The sequence below is a fragment of the Uloborus diversus genome, chromosome 7, assembly GCF_026930045.1.
Source record: "Uloborus diversus isolate 005 chromosome 7, Udiv.v.3.1, whole genome shotgun sequence".
NCBI classification, from domain to species: domain Eukaryota; kingdom Metazoa; phylum Arthropoda; class Arachnida; order Araneae; family Uloboridae; genus Uloborus; species Uloborus diversus.
The window spans coordinates 17,114,192-17,127,107 of NC_072737.1; the positions used below are offsets into that span (position 1 = coordinate 17,114,192).

The following is a 12,916-nucleotide window of genomic DNA, read 5'->3' on the forward strand; positions in this document are numbered from 1 at the left end:
TGTTCTGTGTGACCCAATCTTTTTAGCCCAAAAGAAAGCTAGTTTCCCCTGAGTGTCAGTTCCACAGGGATGAGATTTTTCCGGCTTTTGCCGGAATTCCGGATTTTTCTGTTGACTTTTAGAACCTTTCCTTCTTTTCCTCCTTTTTTTGCCTCTTTCAGGCCTTAATTTTCTCAAAAATCGAATTTTTTTTTTTTTAAATCTTCGGTCTTGAATTTCTTATTTTTCTATTTTTTTCGCTCGAATCTTCAGCCTCCGCGATATCTGCTAAAATCGTATGTTTTGGAATCATGCCAACGATGTCAAACACGTGCTGCGCCGAAATTTGCATGCCTCGTTTGAGATTTCAATCTTTTTGCATCCTGCAAGTATTTCAATTATTTTTAATGTTGGATGGTTTTTCACTGTATGCTACCTTATATCTGCTTATTTCATTCATCATTTCAATAATATTTTTATTTCTTTAATTTATTTTGGAAAAAATGCAAAAGTCAATCAAAAAATTTGGCACAGCACCCACAGTCTCGAATTTTATTGAAACTTGACATGGTTACTTTTTTTGTGTATTTAAGAAAGTGTAAAAAATATTTATGGTGAATTTCAAACCGTTTAGGCTTTACAGCCTGTTAAAAGTTTTGAGATTTCATGATTAAATGAGGCGGCTGCAAGTTGCTCTTTTGATTCCAAAATCATATTAGGAAGTTTTTAAAGACAAATTTTGGGTTCCAATGCAAAGAAAAAGATAACCAATCGTTTATATACATATATATTTATTTTCAATTTTTACTATGAAAAGTATGTTCTACCATATAAAGAAATTTTGGATTTTTCCCCCATTGTAAATTTTTACTTTACAAACAGACCTAGTTTTAAAATTTCTGTTCTCACTCGTTTAACACTATAAACTCAAATGATTTTAATGAAAAAAATGTATTTTTCACCGACAAAATATGAAAAGTTGACACTCCCAACCCTTTTTTGAATAACTCAGGGGTTAGAAATTGTTGCCTCTTTTTCAAAATTTAGATTTATTTATTAATAAACACTCTTGCAAGAAATGTTACAATGCAAACAAACTACAAAATTATTACTTATACTTAATTAAATACGTATTACCTTTAAAACTGGTAAAAATTAGCCATTTTTTATTGAATTTTTGAATATCATGGCTCCCAGGTTCTATTTTGATGCGGTTTTGGATATCATCCCTTTTACGATTTTTTTTTTTTTTTTTTTTTGGATTTCCTCCTTTTTGCTCTCTGACCACTCTCATCTCTGGTTCCATGTTGATTTGTTTTTATCCTCCTTCCTCAACTGATATTTTACTTATAAAATTTTGAAGAAAGCTCCTTCATGAACAATTTTCTATTATATGAGGTGACTAATTTATTTGCTTTTCTCAGGGCTTGGCTGAGCGAAATGATGGCCCTGATAACCTCCCACGAATTGCCCAAAGACGTGACCGGCGCAGAAGCTCTCCTGATTCGCCACAAAGAATACAAATCGGAAGTGGACACCAGAGCGGAAAATTTCAACAAGTTCTACGAGACTGGCGAGCACATCATCGATTCCGGCCACTTCATGGCGGACGAGATCAAAGACAAGATCCTCAGGCTGAAGGGAGCTTACGGCCAGCTCCAGACCACCTGGGAGAAGAGGAATGTTATTTATGATCAGAATTTAGATGCACAGGTAATGAATGAGTTCACATTTTAAATAAATTCAAATACAAAAGTGAGTACAAGGAAAAGGCTCTGGTCCCAGCTAGGCTGGTCCTAGTCAATTTACAATCCCCAGTGAAGATCAATGGCCCTCTTAAAACTATCTACTCCCTTGCTCATTACCACTTCTTCCGGTAAGCTGTTCCAAGTGCCCACAACCCTGCTAAAATAATAATTTTTCCTAATATGCATGTTAGCCTGAATAGCTTAAAACAATGACCCCTTCTCCTTTTCAGTGCTAAACTTTAGCCCCGTAACATCTTTCATTTTAATAAATTTAAACAACTGAATCATGTCCCCTCGGTCTCTTTTTTGCTGGGGGACTGGACTTTTTTAGCATTCTTTGAGCACTGAAATCTGGTGTACTTATTTTATGATCAGAATTTGGATGCACAGGTAATGAATGAGTCAACATTTAAATAGTTAGTTGAGCACTGAAATCTGGTGCACTTATTTTATGATCAGAATTTAGATGCACATGTAATGAATGAGTCAACATTTTAAATAATTAGTTGAGCACTGACATCTGGTGTACTAATTTTATGATCAGAATTTTAGTTCCTAGGTACTGAGATGCAATAATAAATAGCTAACACTGGTATCCAAGGTTTTGATTTATGACCAGAATTTAGATGTCTTGGTAAGTCCAGGGTTGCCTACTGCTCCACATTTTGTGGAGTTGCTCCGCTAAAATGGCGAAACTCCACGGCCCCACAAAAAAGTTATTTTCCTCCTCATTTCTTGGCCGATCGTTTTCAAGCTTATATTTTGCTATTATCATGTCAAACGTGTAAATATGGGAAATTAAAGATGCTTATACTCAAAGATTGAAGCAGTGTTTAAAGCTGTTACATTAATTAAAATATTTTTGTACTAGTGCATTGTGCGTAAAATGATTATTAAAGCTCCAAAGCAATTTTAGTTAAGTGGTTTTAGATATTTTTATTGATGTTCATACAAAACTCTGAACTGCTCCGCGAAATTTCAAACTGCTCCGCTAAATTTCAAATCACCACAGATGCTCTTTAAATGGTTCCTCTAAGGTCGGCAACCCTGTAATTCGAATGTCGAATATTTTAAACAGCTAGTTGCATTAATATAAAATTTTCAGCGGCTGGAGTGAATCTATAGAGCCGCTATTTTGAACAATTTTATGCGTAAAATTTACTTTTTTTTTAAATTGATTACACATTTAATTTATGTAATTTTATTTGTGATTTGAATTAAGTACAGCAAAGAGTCAAAATTCAACAGCCTGGGACTAGAATTTGTGTAGATTTTAGGTTTTGGCAGACTTTGGAAACCAAAAAATAATGATCATTATTTTGATGTATTCCAACAGAATACTAATGCAAGCAAAATGAACAGCCATATTCTCTATGGGGGGGGGGGGGATGTGAAAATGTATCCAGTAAAAACTAAGAAATTTTCTGAAATTTTCAGTATATCTGATCAATTTGTAATCATTTTTTAAACTTAAATTTGAAAAAACTAATTTGAGTTTTTGAGTTATTATAAATAATTGTTAAGTTATGCTCAGTAACACAACTTAGATCCTTTTAAAGTGCTAAATGTTTATCTCCTAATGTTAAAAAAAAAAAAAAGATGAGCAGATTTTTGATTGGCAGTTTTTTGGCCCTTTACTGCAGTCAGAAATAATAGTCACCCAGTAAAAAATGGCGGTGAATCGGAGGCGACTGCCCCCGCACTTTTTTCTTTATGAAAGATATTCTAAACTTCAATATTTTAATTTCAAAATATTCTTGGTGAGATTCCCTGAACATTAACGTCACCAAAAATTGCTTAAAATTTCAGTTCTAAAACTTCAATTTTGAACATTTTCCGGGAGAAAATGCCCAAGTGAACTCCCTCCTTTCTTTAAATTCAAAGATGACCAAATTTGGGTTGTAAAGACTGTAGTTTGAGGGGGAAATTCATCCACCTAGATAGCTTAAAACTGCGTTTTCAAAACTCTAATTTAGGGAAAAAACGGAGATCTTTTTCTGAAGTTCACATAGGAAGGTCAAAACTGAGTTTTTTTATTTCTTTAGTTCAAAGAAAAAAAATGTACTTGGAGAACCTCCGAACCCTTTCGTTCCTCCTTTAGTCAATAAAAGAGAAGTCTGAAATAAGCCTTTTAAAAGACGTTTAAAAAACGTTTTAAACTTTGCAAAATTTCTGGAAAAGAACCCCAAATCCCTTGCTCTAAGTTTGCTAAAGACGTTTTGAAAACTACAATTCCAAAACATTTATGCGGGAGAACATCGGAAGCCCCTCCCCCCTTAGTCAGTCAAGATAACCTAAAATAGTCTTCAACTTCCTAAAAAAAATTGCCCTCACACTTTTAAGCCCCAGTCTCCACCTCTGCCTGTATAAATATGATTCTTAAAAGAAATATTAATATGATGTGTGAGAATTTATAAATACTTTGAAACTTTGACTTTGTCAAAAGTTTACCCTAAGGGTAGAAAGTTTGCAAAGTTGCACTTAAACAAAAGAGTAGTTTTTGGTATTTTATTCTAGATTTTCAAAAGAGATGCTGAACTTTTGGAAGCTTGGCTGCAGAGTCGAGAACCGATCCTGTTTGATAAACAGTGCGGGGACTCGATTCTGGCTGTTGAAGAACTTATCAAGAAGCATGAGGACTTTGAGAAGACAATCGAGGCACAGGAAGAAAAATTCTTTTCTCTCAAGAGAATAACCAAGGTCAGATTCCTTTTGTTTTTACCTTTTTCAAGAGTTTTATTGTGTGATAATTTCTAAATCAAATGAGCAGGGCAATTCTCTCCTATGTCTGAAAATTTTGACTCCCTATTAGTTAAAATCTATAGGAATCCTTGGTAGAAAACTATAAATGATGTCTGAGTTTTCAATTAAACATATATAATGGAAATCTAAAAAATACGTTCACAGTTTAGAAGCAATGCATTTCAGGTCTCAATTAAAAAATTTTTAAGATTTCATGAATATCTGTTAAAAATGAATACAAGTGGACAAAGCCACATATAATATTTGCCTGAGATATATTTACGTTTTTTTTTTTTTTAATGTGGTTAAAATTTTTATGATTTAAGAAAATGGGAAACTATCAATTAATTTAATCAATGAATGTTATGAATTTTATTTCTTTGATTAGAGAAATTGTTTCTAAATAAACTTTCACCCTGTTCCAAACAAATCTGTTGATTGAAATATCTGGTGTTTTTTCCATAAAAATCCTGCCTCATTTATTCCCCTCATATTGGCAAATTTGTGCATTTCTTCAGCCATACTAATAATTATTTTTAAATGTTTTGAATCCATTTTACCATTTGAGAAAGATTAGCCTAAACAAAGTTTATAAAGAAAGCCAAGGCAAACCAACAAAGGCTTTGAGGCTGATTATGTAAATCACCACAAAAACAGCTCCAAGTGCTGTATGTATCATTTTTAAAATCCAAAGAATCATCACCATTTGATATCAATTTAACAGGAAAATGCAACTTTCTGAATTTAATAATTCTGTTGGTTATTTTCAATTTTAAATTTTCAGGTGTAAAAGGATCAAATAGGTTTAAAATTTTGAATATGTACCTGTTTTGTAGAGACAATTGTCTTTAATTGCAAATTTTTTATCACTAAAGAACCAATCTTAGACCCCAAATAACCCATCAACAAGACTTTTGCAGAAAAGTATCAAAAATCCTTTGCATCCCATTCATATTAACTCACATTTTTCTGTTTTAAACCTTAGTTTGAATTTCTTAGCATTAATTATTAATGAGTATTTTTTATCTGATTCGAGAATCTATGTAAGTTTCATCAATAAACTCGACAGGCATATATTTAATAAGATAATGGATTTTATATTTAAGAGGAAAAAAGTTTTCAAATTTGTATGTAAATATTGCAGCTGGAGGAAGCATTTTCCAAGCAAAAAGAAGAGGAGGAGCGCAATCGAAAAGCAGAAATTCAACGCAAAGAGCAAGAAAGATTGGACGCCATCAAACGCAAAGAACAAAAAAGAATTTTGGAGGTAAGTGCTATGAAATATAGCTTCATCATGGCTCACATGAGTCCTTCAAAGTGTGAAATACCAGTGACCTGTACCAAAGAGGATCCTTTAAACCATTTAATTTTAAAGTAAAATTCTTAATTATTTTTACATGGTGCTTTATTTTCATTCTCAATTCAAATAAACTATAAGAGGTGCTGCAGTCTCTTTCTAATAGCTGCTAAAAGAAGTGAAACAAGTTCAGTTATTTATGATCTGCTTTTAAGCTAAGTGAATGAGAGGGAATTTTATTATTTTTTTTACGTGTTTCGGTTTTCTCATTTGTATTCTTCTGAAATTATATTAACATTACAAACTCTCTCTCTGACGCCCAAGTTTTGTCCCTAAGATGGAATGGAATGTTTTACCTCTTTGGCTAATTTCCAAAATCATCATAAGGTAGCATATTCATGCTCTAGGATTGAGAATTACATGTAAGAAATACTGCCAAGGAAATTACATGCCTAAATGTTATGATGTTATGTTCTTCAGAGCTAAAAATTAATGATCAATTGAAAAATGATTTTTTACAGGATAGATTGCTTTCTTTCACAAGAAAAAAAAAACTCCAAATAAATGAACTTTTCTCATGTTATTTTGCAAGAATAAAACTTTGAATTGGAAGGGGGAAGTCTACGGTGGCCATCTACTCAATTTTTAATTTCATATTCCAGTTTAAAATGTTATTTAATTGGTAATGTTAAAAGCCAATAATATTGCCCAGTTGTACAAAAAAAAATCAGCTTCCAGGCCCCCCTTCTTTTGACCCCCACTTTTTTAGTACACCAGCCGCCTATGTGCCATCTTATCATAACAAAACCTTTCTTGATTGAAATAGTTCTGCAATTCAAATGAAAATTTTCTCATTCCCTTTTTTATCAGGAGAGACGAAGAGAAGACGAAAGAAGGCGTACCCAAGAAATCGTCCTCAAGAAGCCAGGCGACGAGAGACCGATCGAATACGAAATCGACGGCAAGGGAGAGACATCGCCCTTGCCCTCCTCTCCTAAAAATGTTCCTGAAATCCGCCATCCTCCCGGCCTTTTCCGTGCCTCCAGTCAGAAGAGTCTGGATGGCGACAAGTTGTCCGTCAAGCGAGGGGAGAGCATGAGGGTGGAAGGCTTGAGTCCCTGGAAGGCCGCAGAGTCTCCTGCTCACATGAAGAGATCCGAGAGCATGAGGCTGGACGAGAGGCAGAAGAAGCCCAAGCGTACTCCAAGCTTCACCACCCGTAGGCGCACCCAGAGCTTCCGTAGGCAGAGGACGCCTGCCGATCTGCCTCCAGTCGAGATCGAAGGATTCCTGGACAGGAAACAGGAATTGCAGAGTGGAGGAAAGAGGGCGACCATAAGGTCGTGGAAGACATACTACACGGTCGTATGCGGTCAGTTGTTGTGCTTTTTCAAAGACAAAGAAGCATTCGTGGACAACAGTGCTGCAGCTCCCCCCGTGAGCCTGCTCCAGGCGAAGTGCTCCAAAGCTTCCGACTATACCAAAAAGAAACACGTTTTCAGGTTGCAGCTGGCGGATGGTGCAGAGTTCTTGTTCATGGCCCACAACGAGAAGATCATGCATGATTGGATGAACAAAATCGCCTTCCATGCCGCCCTGCCCCCCAGCATGCAGCTCATGCGGTACGAAACCCAGAAGAGCAACAGTTCCGACAGTGTCGGCTCCAGCGTCAAGGCCTCCGGAGATGGTATGATCGGTAATAACGTCAACGATCACCACGACACCACATCGGCGACATCCAGCCAGGCGTCCACTCCTGAACTTCGAAGAGCCATAACCACTCACACGGCTGCACAGTCTGAGAGGAGGCCACACCCTCCCCCCTACGACGAAGCCCTGCTACGTGAAAAGCCCAAGCCCCCTGTTCCCCCCAGAAATGTCCCTTCCAGACCCCTGTCAGATCCATCCAGCAGATTGGCAAAGCAAGAATCTTCGATATCGGTGAAGAGCCGCATAGAGATGTTCCAGAACCAGCAAAACTCCAGTCCGCCCCCGGTTGCTCCCAGGATGGCTTACCCAGCTGGTAAGTTCAAAGTTTGTTGCATTCAGATCATTTTCTTATCTTAATGTAGCAACATGAACAATAATTTACTGTGTTTGCAAAGAAAGAAAGCAAACAAGTCACCGCAAATGGAAAATTAAATACTCCAAATTGATCCCACTCCATGTAGATGGTGCAATCTTCATCCCATTAAATATCACAAACCTTTAAGCAGTTTGTGTTTGGCAAGCTGATGAATACTGGATGTTGTTTGTTGACAATAAAGCCCTTTAATGTTTTAAATACTCTAATATATGTACCTTAGTGCAAGACTAACGCAAATCCAAAATGATGATTTTTCAGGTTATTACTGTGGAATCCTTTTCCACATTGAGTCATAAGAACGTTGTTATAAAAAAAAATCCTTTGTAATTTTTTACCAGTTCAGTGCAAATCCCAACCCTTGTATGCATCAGACTAACATTTTTACCCTCTCCTGTAAAATAGTGATAATATGACTTCAAGTTTGTCTGGCTTCGAGGTTCAGGACTGTTCTTCTGTACATGATTGGTGAAAGAGAGACCACCTTTGTGGTGCTCTTACCTTTGAAAAGGACGACCACCATCTTCTCCAGTCTTGTCACTGGCCCCCTGAAATGAACTGGGTGGCAAAGTGTTTCGCATGTGCACTAAATGTAACACTGAACAGACATCCCATATACTGGCTTGTTTTGGATCTTGATAAAAAGGACTTTTAACTCTTCTTGTGTTTGATATTCTGAGGTCTTCTGGACTCATAGACCTGGCTTAGCCTAGAGCTAGTCCAAGCAGGATTAAAAACAACAACACACACACACAAATGTTTAAATCCATACATATAGATCATTCTCAAAAAAATGTTACCAATAGCTTTCTTCTAACTCAATGTCCACTATGATGTTACTTCATTTTTAAATATTAATTAATTGGGAATAATATTTGTGAGTATGTTTTAGAAATTATATTTCATGCCAAGAAAAAACTCTTTTTACAAGTTAATGTTAGTTCTAAATCTAGCAAGTGACTCATTTAATAACATATGGAGAAACACTCGTAAGTTTTAGCAATTTTCAGCAGAAAAAAGTATTTTTGTAATAAATATTAATTCTTGATAACTTTTTAACCAAGTAATTTGAAATGTAATATATACTTCCAATATTTTAAGACTTTGCCTAGACGGTTTATTTACAATGTTAATTTGAGTTTTCTTCCTTCTTTATGTATTGGATTGATCCTTATTAATGTGTTATTATTTAATTATTGACATTTTTAGTTCAAAAAGAACAAAATTATTAATAATGAATGTTTGCATACAACAAGTTTCATAAGTGTATCAACTATTAAATTTTGTTTCCAGTTCAAAACCATCACAATGGTACAGCCATCATCAATAATCGAAATTCTGTCCACTCCGTGCGAGATTTCCATCACAGCATGGATATGAATTCTGGTTCGTATAATGAAAATGGTAAGTGTTGAAATCTAATATGAAACATTTTTAGTCCCTTGTAGACTTTTCTGTTGTTACTTCTATGACAACTTTATCATTTCTATTCCCGAGAAAAGTTAATCTTCTACATTTAGTTGATAAAAGTAGTAATTTTAGTGTATGTTTATCTTATCCAACTTGTAGGCAAACTATTAGAATAGCTGGTGGTCTGTTCAATATTTGGGCAACTATGGGGAATTCGTTTTAACGGGATGTTGTTGTTAATCATTAGTATGTACTAGAGATGATTCTGGGCTCATTTTTGAGAGCCCGAGCCCGAGTGATATTGTCTCAGACCAAAAACAGAGCCCGCCCGAGCCTGAAGGAAACTTTCTTGTATCAAAAACAGAGCCTTCTACAGTCTGACGTGATCTCTCTTTTAATAAAAAATGTTACGTCAAATGTTCTTCTTTGACAGAAGTTTCTAAATTTTCTTAAAATGCTCCACTTCAAATGCATTACTGTACGACATATTGCAATAAGTAATTGCAAAAAAAAACACTATAAATAAGCGTTAATTAATTAATTTTTTGAGGGGGTGGGGGAATTTGACTGAACTGATTTAAATGTTCCTTTCATTTTCTCACAGTAGGAAAATGTTTTTTTTGCTTTGAATTTGTATGGAGATGGGGGATTGAATATCTGTGCTTGAGCCCGAAACCCATTTTCGGTTCTAGAGCCGGAGCCCACTTCGGGCTGAGCCCGTCTCATCTCTAGTATGTACTGCTGTAGGCTGGTTTAGGAGAGTAACTCCAAATTTTTCATTTTTGTCATCCATTATACGTTAGCTCTATTCTGCTATGGGCAGGTAAATGGCAGTATCTGCAGAAATGAGTTTTCGAGATATTTGAAAAAATATGTGTTAGATTCAATACTAGCGATAGGGAAATGTTGGAATTCGACGCTATTCTCGCCCCCGCCCCCCTTTTTTTTCAGTGGAAACCGAAAAAATAAAAAAGATATTAATTTGAATTTTGGCTTCTTGAATTCAAATTATGTTTTTCGCAATCACAAATGTGTGCGTGTGTATGTAAGGGTGTGTGTTGGTGCCCAGGCATGAGTGTGTGGGTATGTGTGTGTGTAGGAATTTGTATGTATGCATGTGTGTTTGTGTCTGTATGCAGGCATGAGTGTGTGCAGGTGTGTGTATGTGTGCGCAGGTGTGTGTATGTGTGCGCAGGTGTGTGTATGTGTGCGTGTAGGCAGGGCCAGATTTGGAAGTGTGGAGGCCCCAATCAGGGTTCGAAAAGATATATATCATATTTTATACTTTGATATATATCCAAATGTTTTGATAGTTATGTATATATCCGATATTTTCGACCCGTGAAAGTTAGGATATTTTGTAAAAATTTTATTGTGGGGACCCCTTTGTTGCAGAGGCCCCGGGGCAGTAGCCCCGCCTGCTCTCCCCTTAATCCGGCCCTGCATGTAGGATATGAGCACAACTTGGAGATGGCTTTGACTAGAGGAGCCATAGACTAATAATAAGAGTAGACCGAGCTTTCGCATTCTTGCTGATAAAGAAAATTGGTTCATAGATGTATCATGTGACTAGTGGAAGGGCTTGGCGAAGACTTTGGCAGCATGGTTGCTAGATGGCAGCATTATCTACAGTTTGGCACTCGACATGTATTTTAAGACAATGTGTTTTCATTAAAAAAAACTTCCAGGTGCAGAGATTGAACTGTTTTTCTTTTAGTTATGCATTATTTTGACATTAGTAATAGTTTTTGATCAGTTTTCGGTAACTTTTATTTCATTTGGAGCTGTCAGCGTTGGCGTGAACGAAATGGCGTAAACGTTTTGCGTTAACGCAAAAATGTACTAATCGGTATCTTAAATTGAAATTGTAGGTAAAAATCTTACCGTTTGCTGATTCTTCTTGGTCGCTTGCATCTTTTATTGCTTAGAGAGTTATTGAAATTGACTAAAGAAAATGCCCAATACTATCTAAACGAAAAACTCACTATATTAACAAAATATTTACAACTTAGAATAACAAATTTACAAATGGGACTCCATAAAAGATCATTCTTCCGTGTTCCATTAATTCTATTTATTTTATTTCTCGCTGGCGTTGATCGTCTGCTACGATTAACGCCCGCTGTTGCTAGGATATCCACCAGTCACATGGTTTGGTTTATGAGCAGCAAAAGGGTTGCCATAGCTCGGTCTACTCTTATTATTAGTCTATGAGAGGAGCAGCATCGTGAGGAGCCAGTCGACGATGATGCTGCAGAGGGTGCTGGCGGGAAAATAAAATGATAACACGCCAAAACAGTCAGCAATAAGCAATCGTGATTACTCAAAAAAAAAGTCTTGTACAAGAAAGCTAACGTACAATAGATGACAAAAATGCAAATAAATGAAAAATAAAAAATGTGCTGTTCCTGCCCTTTACCTGTCCACGGCAGTATTGTAGAAGCTCGCTTATTTAGTTTCTGCAAAAAAAAGTGCGAAAAATATTGTAATATTTCTCTATTGTTAATATTGAATCCACAACGCGTTTCTTCAATTATCTCAAACTCATTTTTGCAAACACTGCTCTTTATAAAAAAATTATAAATATCAATTAGTGCATTTATCTTTTGATTCATGTTCATTCATAATTTGTTTTCAGTATTAAGTTTACGTATCTTATCTTGGCTTTCTCTCAAAATAAAACTTAATAGGCAAGAAATGCTTATTAAACTAGCTAAGTATTTTGTATAATAAATATTATGTGGCATGATAGATGTATATATTCCTTTGTTTTAAGAGCATGTATGATCTATTTTTTTTGTTTTAGAAAGCATTCTAAAATATTGTCATTCATGCACGGCTTTAATTTCCCCCCTTTTTTTAGTTTAAAAAAAACATTGAGGTGATTGTGCTTAGGAGAAAATCTGGAATTTTGTGCAATTGCGATCTGTGGATTCAGAATATCCAAGATCCTTTGCAAATCAGCCTGACCACTCGTGTTTGAGATCATTTTTTCCTTGGGGAAAATATGTTGACAAGTAAAACTACAAAGTTTTTTGTAAGATAAATATAATGAAGCATGATGGGTGTTCATATTTCTTTGTTTTAAAAGCATTGATAATTTTTACTTATCAAATTATTTTTAGGAAGAATATAGGTGAGCCAGTAAGAGCGATTTTCTTTTTTACTGGGTGTTAGGCAAGAGAAAGAACATATCAATTGTGTGGGTAAAATTTTTCCTTGGCTATTTCCAGATTTTTTGAACTTGGGTCACAATCACCCCAGCCTGTCTAAATTTTTTCCATAGCTTTTGTTTATGTTTTTTTAACTACTGATGTATGTTTTCCTTTCTTAGATCACTCTAGTTTACCCATAAGCACTGCACCCCCTCCCCTCCCCCAGAAACCCCCACCCACCGCTCTGCGTAACGCAGTCATCCCCGACTCGGATGATGACTGGCATCCCATGTCAGACAGTGAAATGGATAAACATGGTAAGTTTATTATCGACTTTAACATCATTTTGCTGTTACTGTTAGATGTTCAGGGGTAAAAGTTGCAAATATTCTCAGGGCTAAAACTTTTTAAATAATAAGGGGGCGTGTCGCGAATTAAATTTTCAAGTCTAAGAAAGGATTGGATACAGAATGTCTTACTTAAAAGTGAAACACTAATTTTG

The 12,916-nt window shown here is 35.7% G+C and overlaps 1 protein-coding gene across 1 annotated transcript in view; it reads left to right on the forward strand.

Moving 5' to 3' along the window:
- The window catches only part of LOC129226616 (spectrin beta chain, non-erythrocytic 5-like), a 130,930-nt gene that overhangs the window by 112,904 nt on the left and 5,110 nt on the right, over positions 1-12,916 (forward strand). The window contains exons 72-77 of the mRNA XM_054861245.1: positions 1,404-1,692; positions 4,245-4,427; positions 5,614-5,736; positions 6,637-7,789; positions 9,143-9,253; positions 12,594-12,731. Of these exons, the coding sequence (XP_054717220.1) occupies positions 1,404-1,692; positions 4,245-4,427; positions 5,614-5,736; positions 6,637-7,789; positions 9,143-9,253; positions 12,594-12,731 (1,997 nt within the window). The remainder of the gene's footprint in view (positions 1-1,403; positions 1,693-4,244; positions 4,428-5,613; positions 5,737-6,636; positions 7,790-9,142; positions 9,254-12,593; positions 12,732-12,916) is intronic.